This window comes from Cherax quadricarinatus, chromosome 2, assembly GCF_038502225.1.
Source record: "Cherax quadricarinatus isolate ZL_2023a chromosome 2, ASM3850222v1, whole genome shotgun sequence".
Lineage (NCBI taxonomy): Eukaryota > Metazoa > Arthropoda > Malacostraca > Decapoda > Parastacidae > Cherax > Cherax quadricarinatus.
This window is the reverse complement of record NC_091293.1, coordinates 60,386,824-60,406,480: the sequence shown is the minus strand read 5'-3', so window position 1 is coordinate 60,406,480 and position 19,657 is coordinate 60,386,824. Positions and strand designations below refer to the sequence as shown.

At 40.2% G+C, this 19,657-nt stretch overlaps 1 protein-coding gene across 5 annotated transcripts in view; it reads left to right on the top strand.

The window, feature by feature from the left end:
* Nucleotides 1-19,657, top strand: part of LOC128701146 (probable flavin-containing monoamine oxidase A) — a 165,196-nt gene that overhangs the window by 60,677 nt on the left and 84,862 nt on the right. For 4 of the 5 annotated variants that reach the window (XM_070088586.1, XM_070088600.1, XM_070088593.1 and 1 more), the window contains exons 3-4: nt 12,401-12,548; nt 16,302-16,422. In XM_070088586.1, coding sequence (XP_069944687.1) covers nt 12,401-12,548; nt 16,302-16,422 — 269 coding nt within the window. Of the gene's footprint in view, nt 1-11,271; nt 11,395-12,400; nt 12,549-16,301; nt 16,423-19,657 lie in introns of all 5 variants that reach the window. The other variant, XM_070088620.1, reaches the window with a different exon arrangement.

Below are 19,657 nucleotides of genomic sequence, written 5' to 3'. Positions count from 1 at the left end.
GTTTACCATATCTGAGTAATTTAAATTTCTCATCGTTTAACTTCATATTGTTTTCTGCAGCCCACTGAAAGATTTGGTTGATGTCCGCCTGGAGCTTTGCAGTGTCTGCAATGGAAGACACTGTCATGCAGATTCGGGTGTCATCTGCAAAGGAAGACACGGTGCTGTGGCTGACATCCTTGTCTATGTCGGATATGAGGATGAGGAACAAGAGGGACGAGAGGGAGCAGATATGTTGTGCGTGCCACTTACCACAATCTTCAACACGTCCCTGGAAACTGGGCAACTACCTGAGGTATGGAAGACGGCAAATGTAGTTCCCATTTTTAAAAAAGGAGACAGAAAAGAGGCACTAAACTATAGACCTGTGTCATTGACGTGTATAGTATGCAAAATTATGGAGAAGATTATCAGGAGGAGAGTGGTGGAGCACCTGAAACTGAACAAGAGTATAAATGCCAACCAGCACGGATTCACGGAAGGCAAATCCTGTGTCACAAACCTTCTGGAGTTTTATGATAAATTAACAGAAGTAAGACACGAGAGAGAGGGGTGGGTTGATTGCATCTTCTTGGACTGCAAGAAGGCCTTTGACACAGTTCCTCACAAGAGATTAGTGCAGAAGCTAGAGCATCAGGTGCATATAACAGGAAGGGCACTGCAGTGGATCAGAGAATACCTGACAGGGAGGCAACAACGAGTCATGGTACGTAATGATGTATCACAGTGGGCACCTGTGATGAGCGGGGTCCCACAGGGGCCGGTCCTAGGACCAGTGCTATTTTTGGTATATGTGAACGACATGATGGAAGGGTTAGACTCAGAAGTGTCCCTGTTTGCAGATGATGTGAAGTTAATGAGGAGAATTAAATCTGATGAGGACCAGGCAGGACTTCAAAGAGACCTGGACAGACTGGACACCTGGTCCAGCAAATGGCTTCTCGAATTTAATCCTGCCAAATGCAAAGTCATGAAGATAGGGGAAGGGCACAGAAGACCACAGACAGAGTATAGGCTAGGTGGCCAAAGACTGCAAACCTCACTCAAGGAGATAGATCTTGGGGTGAGTATAACACCGAGCATGTCTCTGGAAGCATACATCAATCAGATAACTGCTGCAGCATATGGGCGCCTGGCAAACCTGAGAACAGCATTCCGATACCTTAGTAAGGAATCGTTCAAGACACTGTACACCGTGTATGTCAGGCCCACAAGGAGTATGCAGCACCTGTTTGGAACCCGCACTTGATAAAGCATGTCAAGAAACTAGAGAAAGTACAAAGGTTTGCCACAAGGTTAGTTCCAGAGCTAAGGGGAATGTCCTATGAAGAAAGATTAAGGGAAATCGGCCTGACGACACTGGAGGACAGGAGGGTCAGGGGAGACATGATAACGACATATAAAATACTGCGTGGAATAGACAAGGTGGACAAAGACAGGATGTTCCAGGGAGGGGACACAGAAACAAGAGGCCACAATTGGAAGTTGAAGACACAAATGAGTCAGAGAGATATTAGGAAGTATTTCTTCAGTCATAGAGTTGTAAGGCAGTGGAATAGCCTAGAAAATGACGTAGTGGAGGCAGGAACCATACACAGTTTTAAGACGAGGTTTGATAAAGCTCATGGAGTGGGGAGAGAGAGGGCCCAGTAGCAACCGGTGAAGAGGCGGGGCCAGGAGCTAAGACTCGACCCCTGCAACCACAAATAGGTGAGTACAAATAGGTGAGTACAGGAGCTTGGACTCGACCCCTGCAACCTCAACTAGCTGAGTACACACACACACACACACACACACAAACACAAAAAAACACACACACACATGCGCACACACACACACACACACACACACACACACACACACACACACACACACACACACACACACACACACACACACACACACACACACACACACATGGTAGTGCATTATTTACAGCTAGCTAAGTCAGGGTATTTCTCCAGAATGGTCTGTAATATACCACTGTGGATAAAATACTTTGCCATTTCTTGAACATTTCTGAGTGAGTTGTCTCTGAATTTATTAATTTTATCGCACTCCAGTACATAATGACGCAGGGTGTGACAATAGTCCATCAGGCAAAGTTTACATTTCGTTTGGTCTACATCTGGTGGTGGTGATTTAACCTGCCAAAGATACTTGTAACCCAGCCGGAACCGGGCGGTAGTGACATCCAAGAGTCTGCTTATTTTGTTGGATGCGCCATAGACATGTGGCTCTTCCTGCATGATAGAATGATGATAGATGGACTACCTGGTGTCAGTCTCCCTGAGTCTTAAGTCAATAAAATTCAGTTGAAGTTCTTTTCGTATTATTGTTCTCAAACTACTACCTGACAAGCCAAGATTGTAATCTACTCCCTCTTTGAAAGCATACAGCATAGCCAATTTATCAGTTCTATCACGCATCCGAAGACCAATGTGAGATGGAATCCACAGCATGTGCACTCTGACTCCACTGTCCACAATCCTACCATACCTGTGTCTGGCTTCTGACAGAAGCATGCTACAATTTATGCTTAATGAGTTGAGAGCAGTTATGGATGACAGAGAATCAGTTACAATTAAACTGTCAATCTTAGATACATAGATGCATTTCAGTGCAAGGAGTATGGCAAACAGAGGCCCAATTATTGATGCGTGCTCCAATTTCTTTGAGCCATCACTCTGTACGACAACAGCAGCACTACCAGCTGCACCAGTGGATTGGTGAACAGAACCCAATGGATTGGTGAACAGAACACCAATGCTTCACACGGGGTGGGAAAATTCTTGTTAGGAAAACAAATGTAGGACAACTGTACACAATCACGAACGAGAATGATCTATCACGATTTCTCAGGGATACTAATCTTACAGAGAATAACTAAGCAATGTCCAACTTAAAAGCCTACGTAGTGTAGTGTATGTTTTGCTCCATTATTGTTCAAATTTCATTGTACAATCTCTTAGTATTTAAATAATCAACTACCTCATTTTGTGATTTTACTAGTAAGCATAAGTCACCTTATATAATTTTCTTATTTACTATTGTTTGCTTAAACATTAGCTGAATTGATACTTTCTCTGTCCATATTACTACCTCATATTTTTTTAAATACTATCAATTGATATTACCTACTAAAATTAATAATTATCATTTTTGAACATTAAAATGGTATAAAATACCGACAGGTTGTTAGGTAAGACACATATGCAACAGTTAGGTATCTTTAAAGATACCTAACTGTTGCATATGTGTCTTACCTAACAATTATCATTTTTACTATAATTTCAATTTACTCTTAACATTTTTGACATTTAATAACCATTACTTGTCTAATTACCTTTACCTGTTTTATACCACATTTACTATCTTAGAGTACTCTTAATTACCTTGTACTGCCATATAACCTCTAGTATAACTACCAGTGCAATATTGAATGAAATAAACATTACTTTTTCACTTTTTTTGTAATCATTATTACTTACTAAAATTTTATTAAACACCATATTTACTACCAGTCAATTTTACTTTTGTACATTAAACATTATTTTATACTTCCCATAACATTTTGTTGCCAAATTTTCAAGTTTGCATATTCAACTCCAACCTTTATATTATCCTTTGTACCTGTCTACCATCTTACTATCATATTATAACCAAGACATTACCATTATTCATTGTTCTTACCTGTCCATTTAATTTTGTTTACCACTACTTGTTTTTTTAGTCACTTTTTATTGTGTGTGCAATTAGTGTATATTCCAATTACTTTTTTGCAAGTACCAAAACTATCTTTTGCTAGCTAGTACCAACTACCTCATTTTTATTTACTTTTTATTGTGCAATAAACTGCTCAACTTATTTAATATTACAAATCAGATCTTACTCCTAAACCAATATTATTTCATAGTGACTATCGGTCCATTTAATTTGTTTACCATTACTCAATTGTAGTCCCTTATATATTTTTTTGTCCTTTATTTTAGCTCTATATAACAACCTTAGATCATATATTCGCAATTGTTAAACTAATCAAGGTGCTATTCTCAGGTGCTAAAGTTAATAAGTTCACTATTTTGCCATTATACTCCAAAGCTCATTTATTTGATTACCACTTTATTGTTCACCACAACTTATATTAGTCCCTTTTATATTATAATTTTATATTATAATTCTAACTTTAAAGAATTACCTTTAAAGTACTACCTACTATCATATTCCCAAGCTCCATTATTTGATCATCACTTTATTTGTTCACCACAAATTATTTTAGTCCCTTTTATATTGTCTCCTTTATTTTAGCTTTAAAAAACTACCTTAGCTCATTATTTTTTACATTTGTTAAATAATTCAGGTGCTATTTTTTTTTAGCTTTAGAATATTTACTTTCTTTTTAATTAATTCTAACTATAGATTCACTACAAATCTTATGATTACAAGCATTGATCCTGATACCAACCTCTTTTTTAATGACTTAAATGATTCAAACAGTTACTGTAATTACTACACAGCAGAACAATCAAAGGCACTTCTCAGAGCCAACAACAACATAACTATCTTTAACTACAATATCAGATCTTTAAGCAAGCATTATGATGACCTCCTAGCATTACTAAATTCCTTGCATGCCAATATGTCCATCATTACACTAACTGAAACCTGGCTAAAGCCTGATACTACAGATGTCTATGCCATTCCTGGTTACACAGCCATACACAACTGTAGGCCAGACCAACAAGGGGGTGGCACAGGTATATACTACTCAGACCAACTACAATGTATCACTAATACTTGCACAAGGGATGAACATGGGGAATATATAATAGCTAAATTCAAATCCAAATACCTACAAAAATCTCTCACAGTGATAAACATCTACAGAATTCCACAATCAAACATTAGCCAATTTAGTCAAAACATAGGAAGTATGATAACTGATGCACGCATGAACAAAGATCACTTACTACTCTCAGGTGACTTCAATATAAATCTCCTGCAAGACCAGGACCCACACGTTACTGAATTCACAAACACAATGAGTAACTGCATGTTGCTACCAACAGTAACAAAACCTACAAGAGTTACAGAGACTAGTGTTTCCCTACTTGACCACATCTGGACCAACACCATATCCCCTTTAAAATCAGGCATAATTACAGATAATACCACAGATCACTACCCTACTTTCCTCATAACAACTCTTGGTAAAATACCCCAAGACACTACTAAAGTCACCTTCAGACTTCACAATGAGGCAGCCATTAATAACTTCACAACAGCAGTAACAAACATTGACTGGCACACTGGGCTAGAAATCTATACAGATATTGACGAATGTTTTAATAATTTTCTAAAAAAGACCCAATACCTTTATAACAAGCACTGCCCTAAAAAAACTAAACAGATGACAGCTAAGAGACTGAACAGTCCCTGGCTAACACCCAGCATTCTCAAATCCATAAATACAAAACACCGATATGAAAAACAGTACAGAATGGATCACATAACCAGAGACCAAACAAAACGTTACTCGTCAATCCTAACCAGCCTGATAAGTAGGGCAAAAAAATTGTATTATGAGAACAGATTATCCAACTTACGAGGTGATATAAAAAAGACCTGGAAGACCCTATCAGAAATTCTGGGAACAAAAAAGATATCACGACATAGCGAAATAAAATTAGCAAAATCAGATGAACCCCAACTCCCACCAACAGAAACAGCAAACAGACTCAATGATTTCTTCTCCACTATAGGTCAAAACCTTGCCAATAATATCCCAAGCTCAGATACCCCACCAAATGACTACCTCACTGGCCACTACCCGAACACATTGTTCCTAGCTCCGACTAACCCATACGAAGTCTCCCTTATTATCAACGCACTGAAAAACAAGGCAGGAAATTTAAATACCTTACCACCCTTTATATACAAAAAAGCGTCACTAGTACTATCACCAATCATTGCAACACTCTTTAACAAATCCATTGAATCCTCCACCTTCCCTACAGTTCTCAAAATAGCAAGGGTCACCCCGATCCATAAAGGAGGAGACCAAACAGAGTTGAATAACTATAGGCCAATATCCAATTTACACCCTCTCTCAAAAATCTTCGAAAAATTAATTCATAAACGAATCTACTCCTACCTCATCTCCCATAACATTCTCAACCCCTGCCAATTTGGATTCAGGCCTAATAAAAATACTAATGATGCTATTATACACATGCTAGAACATATATACACTGCAATAGAGAAAAAAGAAGTCCCACTGGGGATCTTCATTGACTTACGTAAAGCTTTTGATACAGTTGACCATGACTTGCTCCACGTAAAATTGTCACACTATGGTATTAGAGGGCACTCCCTCAACTACCTCAAGTCTTACCTCAGCAACAGAAGCCAATATGTGTACGCAAATGGGGCAAGCTCTTCTGCACAACCAATTACAGTTGGTGTCCCACAGGGAAGTGTCCTTGGCCCTCTTCTCTTTCTCCTATACATAAATGACCTACCAAATGCTTCGCAATTACTCAAACCCACACTTTTTGCAGATGACACCACATACGTCTTCTCTCACCCGAGCCCAGTCACGCTAGCCAATACTGTAAACACCGAATTACAGAAAATATCTACCTGGATGAGGACTAACAAACTTACACTAAACATTGACAAAACCTACTTCATTCAGTTTGGTAGCAGAGCTACAGATGTACCTCTTAACATAACGATAAACGGATCACCTATCACAAAGCTAACAGAGGGAAAATTCTTAGAAATCCACCTCGATAATAGACTCAAATTTCATACACATATACAACAAATTTCTAAGAAAATTTCCAAGACTGTAGGCATACTATCGAAGATATGGTACTATGTTCCACAGTCAGCCCTCCTGGCCCTTTATCACTCTCTTATTTACCCCTGTCTCACCTATGGAATTTGTGCATGGGGCTCAACAACAACTAACCATCTCAGACCACTAATTACCCAACAAAAGGCTGCAGTTAGAATGATAACAAATTCTCACTACAGGCAGCACACTCCACCAATATTCAAAACACTCAACCTACTCACCATACAAAACATCCATACTTATTATTGCACTTATTACATACATAGAACACTTAACTCTGATATTAACCCTCCCCTCAAACATCTTGCCAACCTCAACAGAACACATGACCATAATACAAGGCACAGATCACTCTTTGATGTTCCTCGTGTCCATCTCACGCTATGCAAAAACTCAATGCACATAAAAGGCCCTAAAATCTGGAATTCGTTACCTGTAAATATAAAAGAAACACTACCTGTTTATAAATTCAAGTCTCTTCTTAAAGTTCACTTACTCACTCAAAACCAAATAAATACTGAATAACTGAACCTTATAAATTGTATATCCTAAATGTTACTCACAATTATATCACACAAATGTTAAACCTAACTTTGTTATTTTTTTTTTTTTAAATACACTACCTAACAGAATACTCCATTCTACTGAATGAACAGCAATGCATGCAACCATAGGACCTGCCTTTGTAATACTCATTTGTATTTTATAGTTATCTGTTTACAATAATGTCTTATCACTGATTTCATCATTGCTTAGTTAATCTTAAGTTAATTTTAAGCCAGCCCGTAATGCTATGCATATAAGTGGCTTTGGCATGCTGCTCTTACCTGTATTTTTTGTACCTCTGTTTGTATGCTAAAATAAATAAATAAATAAATAATTTGCGAGTGTGTGCTGTGTGACTAAGTTATCAATACAGCTTAAGGCATCATGTTTGGCTTCAAGGTGAAGTTTTGGTTGTGATTTAAGAAGTAGTTTAGGGGGAAATGGAGGAATGGTAGTTTGGAATGGGGTAATATCCCATGGAGCGGAGAAGTGCCGCTGTTGCCTTACTTGACATAGATCATGTATCTGATTCATGCGGAGGTCGGTTCCAGTTTTTTCGATCCATCTGGAGGAGTGTTCACTAGTGCTGAGGAAAGTTTGGAGAGCTTCTGTGCAGGGGTTTGAATGGGCTTGCCTGAGCATATTAATCCCAATTAGGATATTTCTTTCAGTAACACGATCTCTGATGCTTGGAATATCAAGTTCTTTTTGCATATTTAAAATTTTGGCAGTACGAGGGCATCCTAAAATGATCCTCATTGTTTTGTTCTGCAGTTTTTGCAGCCCTCCAAGCTTCCAGTCAGACACAAGAGCAAGTAGTGGCGCAGCATAATCAACCAATGATCTAATTAAATTAAACTAAATTAAACTAAGTCTGCCCGAAATGCCTAGCCATGCTAGGTGTTCTAGTGGTACACTCTGTAATCATTATTTTACTACATGTAAACCACACAATAACCAAATTCTGTAAACTCAGCATTGTAATCCTTATAGAGAATAAACTTTGAATAAAATGATCCTCATTGCTTCGTTCTGCAGTTTTTCCAGCCCTCCAAGCTTCCTGTCAGACACAAGAGCAAGTAGTGGCACAGCATAATCAACCAATGATCTAATATAAGCAAGATACATCATTTTCACGATTTTAATATTAGCACCATACCTGGGGTGAAACCCAGCCACAACTCTAAGTGCTATCAGTCTTTCTTTGTGTTGGCGACAAAGTCTTGTTACAACAGGTCCAAGCACTGGAACCCATCATGCAATTGGATCTGACGAACTGTGCCTCTCTGTCGAGGAGGACGCCTATTGAGTATCTTTGTTTTATCAGTAGAGATTATCAACCCCAGATCCTGACACGAGGCTAGTACATGATTAAGAATGTTTTGGGTGTCGGAGAATCCGCTGGTGTGAATCATTATATCATCAGCAAAACTAATCATATAATGATGGGGCTGACTAGGCATAGCATTAAGTAATGCATTAATTAGAATATTGAACAGTGTGGGACTGAGCACACCTCCCTGTGGTGTTCCTAATTCAGTCTTGAGTTACACTTCTATGTCCCTGGAACAACACAGACGACTTTCTGTTGGACAGGTAGCCTTTAATCCAGCGGAGAAGCCATCCTCCAACATCCATTCTGGCAAGTTCACTAATGATTACATGTCGGTTGGCTACATCGAAAGCGGATTTAAGGTCAAGGAAGGTTATGTTGCTGGGATCCGCTTCAGCAATCCTCCTCAAACCAATTACTACTCATAAAAAGGTAATAATAATATCTTTATTTCTACAAGTACATGTACAAGGTATACAGGCCTAGCTGACATCAATGATATACTAATATATAGAAAGTCACTTGTTATGCTGAGCATTTCGGGTAAATTAGGTCAGTTTTGTCCCAGGATGCGACCCACACCAGTCGACTAACACCCAGGTACCCATTTTACTGATAATAATACTAATAATAATAATAATTTTTATTTCGACATGATACATAGTTGTACAAGGAATTATAGTAGTTGGGTATCCATGCCAAAAGCCCCTTGTATGCAGAGCATTATGGGCAGGCTTGAAATTAACTTAAGATTACCTAAGCAATGATATATTTAGTGGTAAAAAATACAGTAAACAAATTACAACATGAAGTTCAAATGAGTATTTTAAACAATGAAATTTGAACATTTCAGTTAAGAAGCAATATATGTAGTTGTACAAATTTGCAGCAGTGCAATGTATAATATAACAAAATGATCAATATACTATATGAAGTCATACAATTTATTTATGGGTGAACTTGGACATGTGTAAGGAAACACGCTCAGCGTTTTCACCCTTACCTGGAGTTTACCTGGAGAGGGTTTCGGGGTCAACGCCACAGCAGCTTGGTCTGAGACCAGGTCGCGTGGTGGATCAGGGTCTGATCAATCAGGCTGTTACTGCTGGCCGCACGCAAACTGACGTACGAACCACAACCCGGCTGGTCAGGTATTGACTTTATATCGTAGGGGTTCGGTGGTAATCCCCCTTATGTATGCTGGGAGGCAGTTGAACAGTCTTGGGCCCCGGACACTTACTGTGTTTTCTCTCAGTGATTCCCTTGCCAGGAATCGAACCACGGACCCACAGCGTGTGAAGCTAGAGCTTTTCTTACCAGGCCACGGGCCACCTTAGAAGTATCTCAAACTAATTATAGGCAACACATCGTATCCTGAAGAGACTTAACCTTGTCTGTGATTGCAGGAATACACCTGATGGGATACAGCAAGCAGACAGGACGAGTGCAGCCAGTGCCACAACCAAGTGGCGGGTGTTGAATGAGGAGTCGGGGACAAATAGTGTTGTACGAGGAAGGGAACTTGAAGATAAATCATTCATAGTCGCTTTCCTTTATCAGAATTAAACAGGAAAAAAGTAAACCGAGGACATAAAAAATAATCTTAAAATATATACCTTTATTGCATAATTAATAAAAAGAATATGAAATGTTAACCCTGACTGAAGCATTTATGAAAAGTAGAAAAAAATAAATCCAAGTGACCAATCCTAACTGATACAAATTCAAAAGGATGTTGAGTGGTTGCAGGAATCTGAGATAATATACAGCTCTGTAGAGACATGTCGGGTCGTGGAGATGAAAGAAGACATCCCACTCAGTAGTCAGTTTATTTTTATTTTAATTTAACATCTTTATTAAGCACCCCATACCCATCCTGTGGGTGGTAGTCAAAAAAGATTACAGAGATACATAATGGGTCCAGGGACTGGACCCCAAAGTTTTGATAGCTGAACAAGTTACAAAGGTAATGAACCATTCACACGTCTACACCTGATCAGAGGTACATAATGGGGCCAGGATTGTACAACAGGAAAGAATTTGACCCTCCTAGATCTAATGACCACTCTGCATATGTAAATCCTACCTTAGCAGAGCTGGGGTTAAATGTTAGTGCCTTGTATACTCTTATCTTTGTGTGTCATTCTGCAGATGCTGAATAACTGTGTGTTATTCTGCAGTTGCTGAGTGACTATGTTATTTCACATTTTCTTGCCATATTGTTTAAATATCTTAGTACTTATAATTGCTTCAAAAATTTTTCCTGTGTGTATTCATGTCAATTTAATTACAGATGATTAGCTGTTAAGAGTTGCTGTACATGACTGTGTGTGTGTTGATTTTTTAACTGTGGGTCAGTTCTTCTGTACATTGATTATTCACTTCTTCTCCGAGTTCTAAAATTTAACAGTAGTACTTTGCGTGCACCAAGTTTGCCTTGTCTGTTAAGTACCTTTATTTTTTTTGTACATAATTTTCCTCAGAACCCTTAGACCACCTGAATAGTGATTGATTGATCTCCCACTTTCAGTGATCCGCCACTGCCTTTGCCCACTGCATCTGCCATTCTCTTCATGCTATAGCATGTACTGAGGTGTCAGTATGTGCAGGTACACCAACTATGTACACCTTCAGCCGTTAGTGACAGTTGGGGGTATGTATGTAGGGGTCACATCTTGACCTCCCACGGCATTTCATATCTCACTCGCCTGAGCAGCCAGTGTGTGTCTCGGCCGAGCAGCAGAAGAGACAACACATGACTCAGGCAGCTACCAAATGTCTCTCAAAAATCCTATGGCAGAGCAGACACATTAATTTCACCACGTATCACTCAGCAGTGGAAACCAAGACACCAGGACTGAAGTTCAGCTAACCAGTTCCTTGAATTCTTTCATAAATTTTACCATGCTCACACTCCAACAGCATGTCGTCATAAAAACCAATTGCCTTCGCTCCTATCCAACTTACTCACATATGCCTATTGGATGTCCAAACCCCTTGCATACAAAGCCTCCTTTATCCCTTCCCTAAAACCTTTCTTAGGTTGACCCCTACCACACCATTCCTCCACTGCAGATTTATACACCCAAGTCATCCTGTTTTGTTAAATCCTCTCTAAATGTCCAAACCACCTCAACAACTTCTCAATTCTCTGGATAATGATTTTAATAGCCTCCCCCACTTTCTAGTCTCCAGACTACGAATTCTTTGCATAATAGTCACACCACATATTGCCCTCAGACATGATATCCCCACTGCCTCCAGCCTCTTACTTGTTGTTTCGCACCCATATGACTGTAGGTACCATTATACTGTGATATATTTCCATTGTTGCCTCAATGGATAAAGTTCTTTGTTTCCACAGATGCCTCACTGCACCAACCCCCGTTTTCCTCTCGTCAATTTGATGGTTCTCCTCATCCTTCGTAGACCAATCTGCTGACAAATCCACTCTCAGATATCTGAACAAATTCACTTAATCCATACTCCCTCCTTCCACTCTGATATCTAATCTTTCATTACCTAAACTTTTTGTTATTCTCTATAAATGTCTACATAATTATGCAGTTTTTGTATTGAAAAAGTTTTTTATTAGACTTAAAGTGGATTTCAAAATAATGCTTATGATACATTACAAGAGGTCATTACATCTTCCGCAGACAGGGTTGGAGGTAGAACACTGACAGTTCCTGTTGAGGTTGGTAAGGGCAAAGTAGACAAGTTTGACCTGGGTGGCCAGTGGGTTGGCTCCAGCCAGGATCATGTTCTCAACATGCTTGAAGAGCTTGGACTCAGGACTTATCCTCAGTAAGTTGAGATAAATTAAATGCTAATATTTAAACACTGTATTTATTTGTAAAAGTAGTACAGAAACTGTTAATACAGTTAATAATGAACTCATGAAGATATCTACCTGGATGACTACTAACAAACAGACTCGCTTTTAAACATTTCAGTGGCTGTCACATAGAACTATGTCATTGATGCCAGGGTCCCTGACGTCGATCTACTCCTAAATTCTAGCGGCTTTGAATTTTGGTTAAAGAGGTCTGGTAGGCCTACATATGAGAGAATGGGTCAGCATGGTCAATGTGTATGGTATATAAAAAAACTGGGGATCCCGCCGTGCACTGTGAGGCCTTTGTGTCTGCACGGAATGTGCAGACACAAAGCTCTCACTCCCAGGCAAAATAAAAGAGTTATAATTTCCAATGACTGCTTCATCGATGTAAATTATGGAATCAATGAGGAGTTCTTCGATTCTGAACACATAGTGACCCAAAATGATGCTCTGGGCGCCGGAAATATAGCTGAGAAATGATTGTTGAATACTCTCTCGTTTGAAGTTTGACAATCACTTCCTGCTACAGAAAAGATGAAATGGGTATGGGAACTTGTGAGATGCCCACTCTGGCAATCACTGTTGACACAAATAACACAAGATTCCTTTGTCCTGTTCTCACAAGTATCCCTATGGCAACACTTCTTTAGAACATTAACTCTTTGACAGAAAATTCCTGCCTTTTTCCATGCACTAACTACAACAAACTTACTTGATGTGGAGTGAGTTTACCCTAGCTTGAAATCCCTTGAATCTACCAGGTTATGAACTTCTAATGACCTCTCTCTCCTAGATGCCATGTGCACAGAGAATATGGTTCCTGTGAGCAGGAGCTTATCTACGAAAATAACGCCTATGGCAAACACTGAAATTGCGTCCGTCCAAACATTTGACACCCATCTTTTAGATAACTTTACCGTAAAATTGGCTCAAAATTAAAAGTGAAGCTCGTTAATCTTTTAATGAACAAATTATGGTGCTACATGAAAATTACAACTGCACCTTCCTTGCTTTCACTGATGTAAATTGGTCTATAATGTGCTCAAATTCAATTTTTTCAGTTTCTTCTCTGCCTACACTCAGCACAGTAAGGTTACAGACTCTGCCTTGACCCGCAGAGGCTATCAAATACGCAAGTATTAGTTTTAACTTGCTGAATGTTCTCTCACAGCTGGCAAAGGAAACTGCGATGGTTAACATCATCTGAATAGCAATGTGAAGACTGGGGAAGACACTCTCATCACCATACTGAACAATAAATTCAAGAAGCTCTTCAGGTCTTGATATTCTCATGATCCCCTGGGTTGGTAGCAACATTCTGCAATCCAAAATTTATTCATACAGGTGCTATCCATCAACATCAGAGCTGTACAGTTCGCCCAATTTTTCGCTCTTCTTTAGGTCGTTAATGTCGGCGCCGTAACACAGTCCCTCGACATTGAGAAGTACCCCCAAACTTAGTGTCATTGTCGTGCAAACGAGCAAACCTTTCATCCATTTCTCTGGGAAGACAGTCGAGTGTTTCCTTCATGACTTTCCTGCAACCCACTATTGTAAATATAAAATCTCAATGTACTGTTTGCAAAGACATAAAATGAATAAATAAATTACGTGAGAAATAGGGATTGATAATTCAGTAGCACCATCTTTTAGCAACTTAGACGGGATGTTATCAAGACTGGCACTCTTAGTTGGGTTTAACCTGCTTAGTTCTTTTTGAATAAAGTCATGAGATACACTTACTAGTTGACAACTGTTTGGGGTTACCTCTTTATTGGTATAGTATGTTTGAAACTTACCAGAGTCTGTGTTAAAGGTATTTGATGCACCTGGTGTTGATGCGACAGATGTGTAGTAGGAATTAAAGCAATTTGCCACCTTAGATGTTTCGTGGCATACCTCATTATCGATAGTGAAGAGCACCGACTACGGTGCTCTTCACACTAAATCCAAGGCTGAGGGACTGATTACCTCGTCTTTGTATTTAGTTCTGCTGTCTTCAAATTATGTCCTGGAATCTATATTGATAAAGCCACTGGATAGCGAAACGTCTACAATAAAGATACCCAGATGTTGCACATGTGTCTCAGTTTTCATCTTGTCAAAATTGTATACCATTCTTGTACAAAGACAATCTTGTAGCTCCATTTCGTCCGTCTCTAAAGTAAGGATTTTATTTCTTTGCATAGTTTACAGTGTAATTACAATTTTGATATGCTAAGTACAAAGAAAGCCACTATCATGCCGGGGCATTTCGAGCAGACGAAACTTAATGCTTAACATATTACTTAGTACTGTACTAATTAATATCATAGTTGGTTCGAATTAAACATTGTTTTTTATATTTCAACAGAGGTACTAGTGGTTTAACAGTAATTGAATTAACAAGTTACAGTATTATATTTTGGCAATTTTACATAACGAGACAGACCATTTTCGTTTTGAAATAATCTTATAAAATTTGGAAATTTCTGAGTTGATGGTGGCGATAATAGTGTTTGTGTGGTTAATTATGGGAGCTGAGATGATTTCTAAGTAGAGCTTTGAATTGGTGTGCAGGCAAGGGCCCTTTTGTATGTTCAAGCAATGAATTCCAGATCTTAGGCCCTTTATATGCATAGCATTTTTGCACAGGGAGAGATGGACACGAGGGATATCAAAGAGTGTTTTGTGTCTTGTGTTATGCAAGCGCGTTTTGTTGTAGTTCTCAAGGAGTTTCAGAGGGTTAACATTGGAGAATAGTGTTCTGTGTATGTAGTAGGCACAATAATATACCTGGAGTATACCTAGAGGGTTTCAGGGATCAATGCCCTCGCGGCCCGGTCTGTGACCAGGCCTCGTGGTGGATCAGAGCCTGAGCAACCAGGCTGTTACTGTTGGCCGCACACAACCCGACGTGCGAACCACAGCCCGGCTGGTCAGTTACTGACTTCAGGTGCCTGTCCAGCGCCTTCTTGAAGACAGCCAGGGGTCTATTGGTAATCCCCCTTATGTATGCTTGGAGGCAGTTGAACAGTCTTGGTCCTCTGACACTGTGTTGTCTTAGTGTACTCATGGCGCCCCTGCTTTTCATTGGAGGTATGCTGCATCTCCTGCCCAGTCTTCTGCTTTCGTATGCTGTATTAATAGTTATAATCATAACCATAATTTTTAAAGGGGTGGACTGGTAAGCCAATGGAAGGCCTCGGTCAGATGACCAAAAGCTCCAGCTGTGGGTCATCACATAACGAAGACCCACATCATGAAACACTTGTCCTGTTTCCTGACAAATTTTACCTAACCATATACTGCATTCTTATCAAGACTGATTACATCGACTCCTGATCTTCAATCATTCTTCTTTGTATTGGACTGATGAAGCTACTGTGTGGCGAAACATTGCCACAATAAAGATACCCAAGTGTTGCACATGTGTCTAATTTATCAATTTGGTTATGATTTATGACATTTTGAAATCTTTTGTAACAATTCGGTCTGATACTGATGTCAAACATATTTTTGGTTATAACATATAATATGTTGAAATAAACTAGTGATAGTGAGGAGTTATGGTGAATGTGTTTGCTTATCTGGGTCTCTGCCGTGGAGAGACAAGGCCGATGTGGTTTAAAAAAATGATAAAGTATTAAATAATGAACATAGCTTAAGGTATGAGATATTGCTACACTTTGAATTACAATACAAATGACAATGTTTTCTTCTCTCCCTGAACTCGCCAGGTACACGCAAGGCAAAAAGGTGATGCAACTGGGAGACAACAAGATTCGAACCTATACCAGCGACATACCCTCATTAGCCTCTCTGACGGGTCTTATCCAACTCCAGTTCTTCCTATGGAAGGTGAATGCATCTTAGACAGTTCCTAGTTTCAGTGTTGTATAATTACTAGGCTACGATATATAATTATTTTATAGTGTTTATTTAAACCTGTCATTTCCTACTCTAAAGGTAAAACACCAAAAGAAAAAAAAAATGAACAGAACAGAACAGAGGACTCACAGGTAAGGACCCACTAGGGGCAAGGGGCAAGTGGGGACAGGAGGAAGAAGATAGGTTGGGGAGAGGAAAATATCTTAAGGGGGAGGAAAAGTGTCAGGACTATACCCAACTGCTAATCAAGGGAAAACATAAAATGCAATGTCACTCTTGGGAGTGCATCAACGACTGGACGCAGAACAGGCACAGGTTACTGCAAAAGGTTGCAAAAGCCTTCGACAAGTGTGACCATGGCGTAATAGCGCACAAAATGCGTGCTAAAGGAATAACAGGAAAAGTCGGTCGATGGATCTATAATTTCCTCACTAACAGAACACAGAGAGTAGTAGTCAACAGAGTAAAGTCCGAGGCAGGCACGGTGAAAAGCTCTGTTCCACAAGGCACAGTACTCGCTCCCATCTTGTTCCTCATCCTCATATCTGACATAGACAAGGATGTCAGCCACAGCACCGTGTCTTCCTTTGCAGATGACACCCGAATCTGCATGACAGTGTCTTCCATTGCAGACACTGCAAGGCTCCAGGCGGACATCAACCAAATCTTTCAGTGGGCTGCAGAAAACAATATGAAGTTCAACGATGAGAAATTTCAATTACTCAGATATGGTAAACACGAGGAAATTAAATCTTCATCAGAGTACAAAACAAATTCTGGCCACAAAATAGAGCGAAACACCAACGTCAAAGACCTGGGAGTGATCATGTCGGAGGATCTCACCTTCAAGGACCATAACATTGTATCGATCGCATCTGCTAGAAAAATGACAGGATGGATAATGAGAACCTTCAAAACGAGGGATGCCAAGCCCATGATGACACTCTTCAGGTCACTTGTTCTATCTAGGCTGGAATATTGCTGCACACTAACAGCATCTTTCAAGGCAGGTGAAATTGCTGACCTAGAAAATGGCACGCATAACGGAGATAAAACACCTCAATTACTGGGAGCGCTTGAGGTTCCTGAACCTGTATTCCCTGGAATGCAGGCGGGAGAGATACATGATTATATACACCTGGAAAATCCTAGAGGGACTAGTACCGAACTTGCACACGAGAATCACTCACTACGAAAGCAAAAGACTTGGCAGACGATGCAACATTCCCCCAATGAAAAGCAGGGGTGTCACTAGCACGTTAAGAGACCATACAATAAGTGTCAGGGGCCCGAGACTGTTCAACTGCCTCCCAGCATACATAAGGGGGATTACCAACAGACCCCTGGCAGTCTTCAAGCTGGCACTGGACAAGCAGCTAAAGTCGGTTCCTGATCAGCCGGACTGTGGCTCGTACGTTAGTTTGCATGCAGCCAGCAGTAACAGCCTGGTTGATCAGGCTCTGATCCACCAGGAGGCCTGGTCACAGACCGGGCCGCGGGGGCGTTGACCCCCGGAACTCTCTCCAGGTAAACTCCAGGTAAACGACTGTCGCAAGCACTTCAGTCTTAAAACGCACAAAGACACAGCTCCATGACAATGGCAGCTTTAGAATTGTTGGAATAATTGGGCTAAATAAGTTAGGTAGTTTATTTGTACTGAGGTGGAGGTGCCGGGTCGTATAACGTTCGAAAGAGATTCACATCATTGTAAGGATGCCTGACAGTATCTCCTAAATATGTAGTCCAGTAGTCATGGTATGCTTCAAGTCTGTCAAGTTGTTTGTCACTGAGTGTCTTCCAGTATACGTTCAAAGCCGGTGTGTTAGTCATGAGGTGGAGCTTCGCTGGTGGCAAAATCGTCCAACCTCACTCCCAACACCCAACGGAATGCACGATTCTGGATGCGTTGGAATTTTAGTGCGTTAGTCTTGGCAGTTAACGTCAGAGCAAGTGGAGAGTAAGAGGTAGAGGTCGAATGAGAGCTTTGTACAGATGTAGTTTAGACTTGGGTGCAGCCAACAGTAACAGACCTGATCACAGACCGGGCCGCGGGGGCGTTGACCCCCGGAACTCTCTCCAGGTAAACTCCAGCTCCTCTCAGCTTATATAGCCTTGAGAGTGCAATCCCAACCTGTGCAGTCTAAGCAGTAATGTGAGGTTTTAGAGTCAGTGTGTTGTCGAGGGTAACACCAAGAACAACTGTGGAGGGGGAGCGTGGTATGGGGGTACAGGAGGTGCTTGTTTTGAGTTCGACAGGAGTCGGGACATCGCGCCTTCTATGAAAGTATGTGATCTTTGACTTATTTGGGTTGGTTTTAATGCGGCATAATAATTCCCAGGCGGTAATCCTGTCCACCTCTCTTTGTGTTCTGTGTGCAAGGAAACGAATGTTTTCATGTGCTGTGAGTTGAGTGATGTCGTCTGCATAGGAAAGTGTTAGGGTATAGAGGTTCAGGTAAATCGTTCGCGTAGAGTATATAAAGGGTGGGAGATAGGACAGAGCCTTGGAGTACACCCGCTTGTAAAATGAAATAGTCAGAATGGTGATCTCTGAATCGTATACGCATCGTACGGCCATCTAAAAAGTGACAATAATTTCATCATATTTGTAGTTAAATCAGAGAAAGTGCAAAGTTTATATTTTAATTCATCATGCCAAACAGTGTCAAAAGCTTTCTCTGCATCTTTGGCGACAAGGGTGGAGGTACAGTTCTGGGCCTTGTTGATACGTATATAATTCAGGATTATATTCAAAACATCTTGGGTAGAGCGTTGCTGAAGGAAACCGAATTGTCTTTCAGTAAGTTATTTGTCTCTAGGTGAGTCCTGAGTCGCATATTTACTAATCGTTCAAAGGTCTTACCCAAGATTTCAAGGAGGCTAATAGGTCTATAATTCTTGGGGTCAGTCAAGTCTTTACCAGGTTTTGGTATGAGGCTTGCAGTAGCAGATTTGAAAAATGAAGGGAAATAACCAGATGCAAAGGAAGCGTTAAAGAGGTCACTGATAGCGGAAGCAACAGAAAGTGGAAGGTGCCGAAGGACAGAGTGTGAGAGACCAGAAGCACCCGGGGCTTTTTTTGGAAGGTGTGCAAGTAGAGAATGAACCTCGGCTACAGAAAAAGGAGAGTTAAGAGGATGTGTGGAGGAAAGTGTGTTTAGGTTTATGATAGGGTCAGGACTTGTTAAGTCTTCATGATTGGATA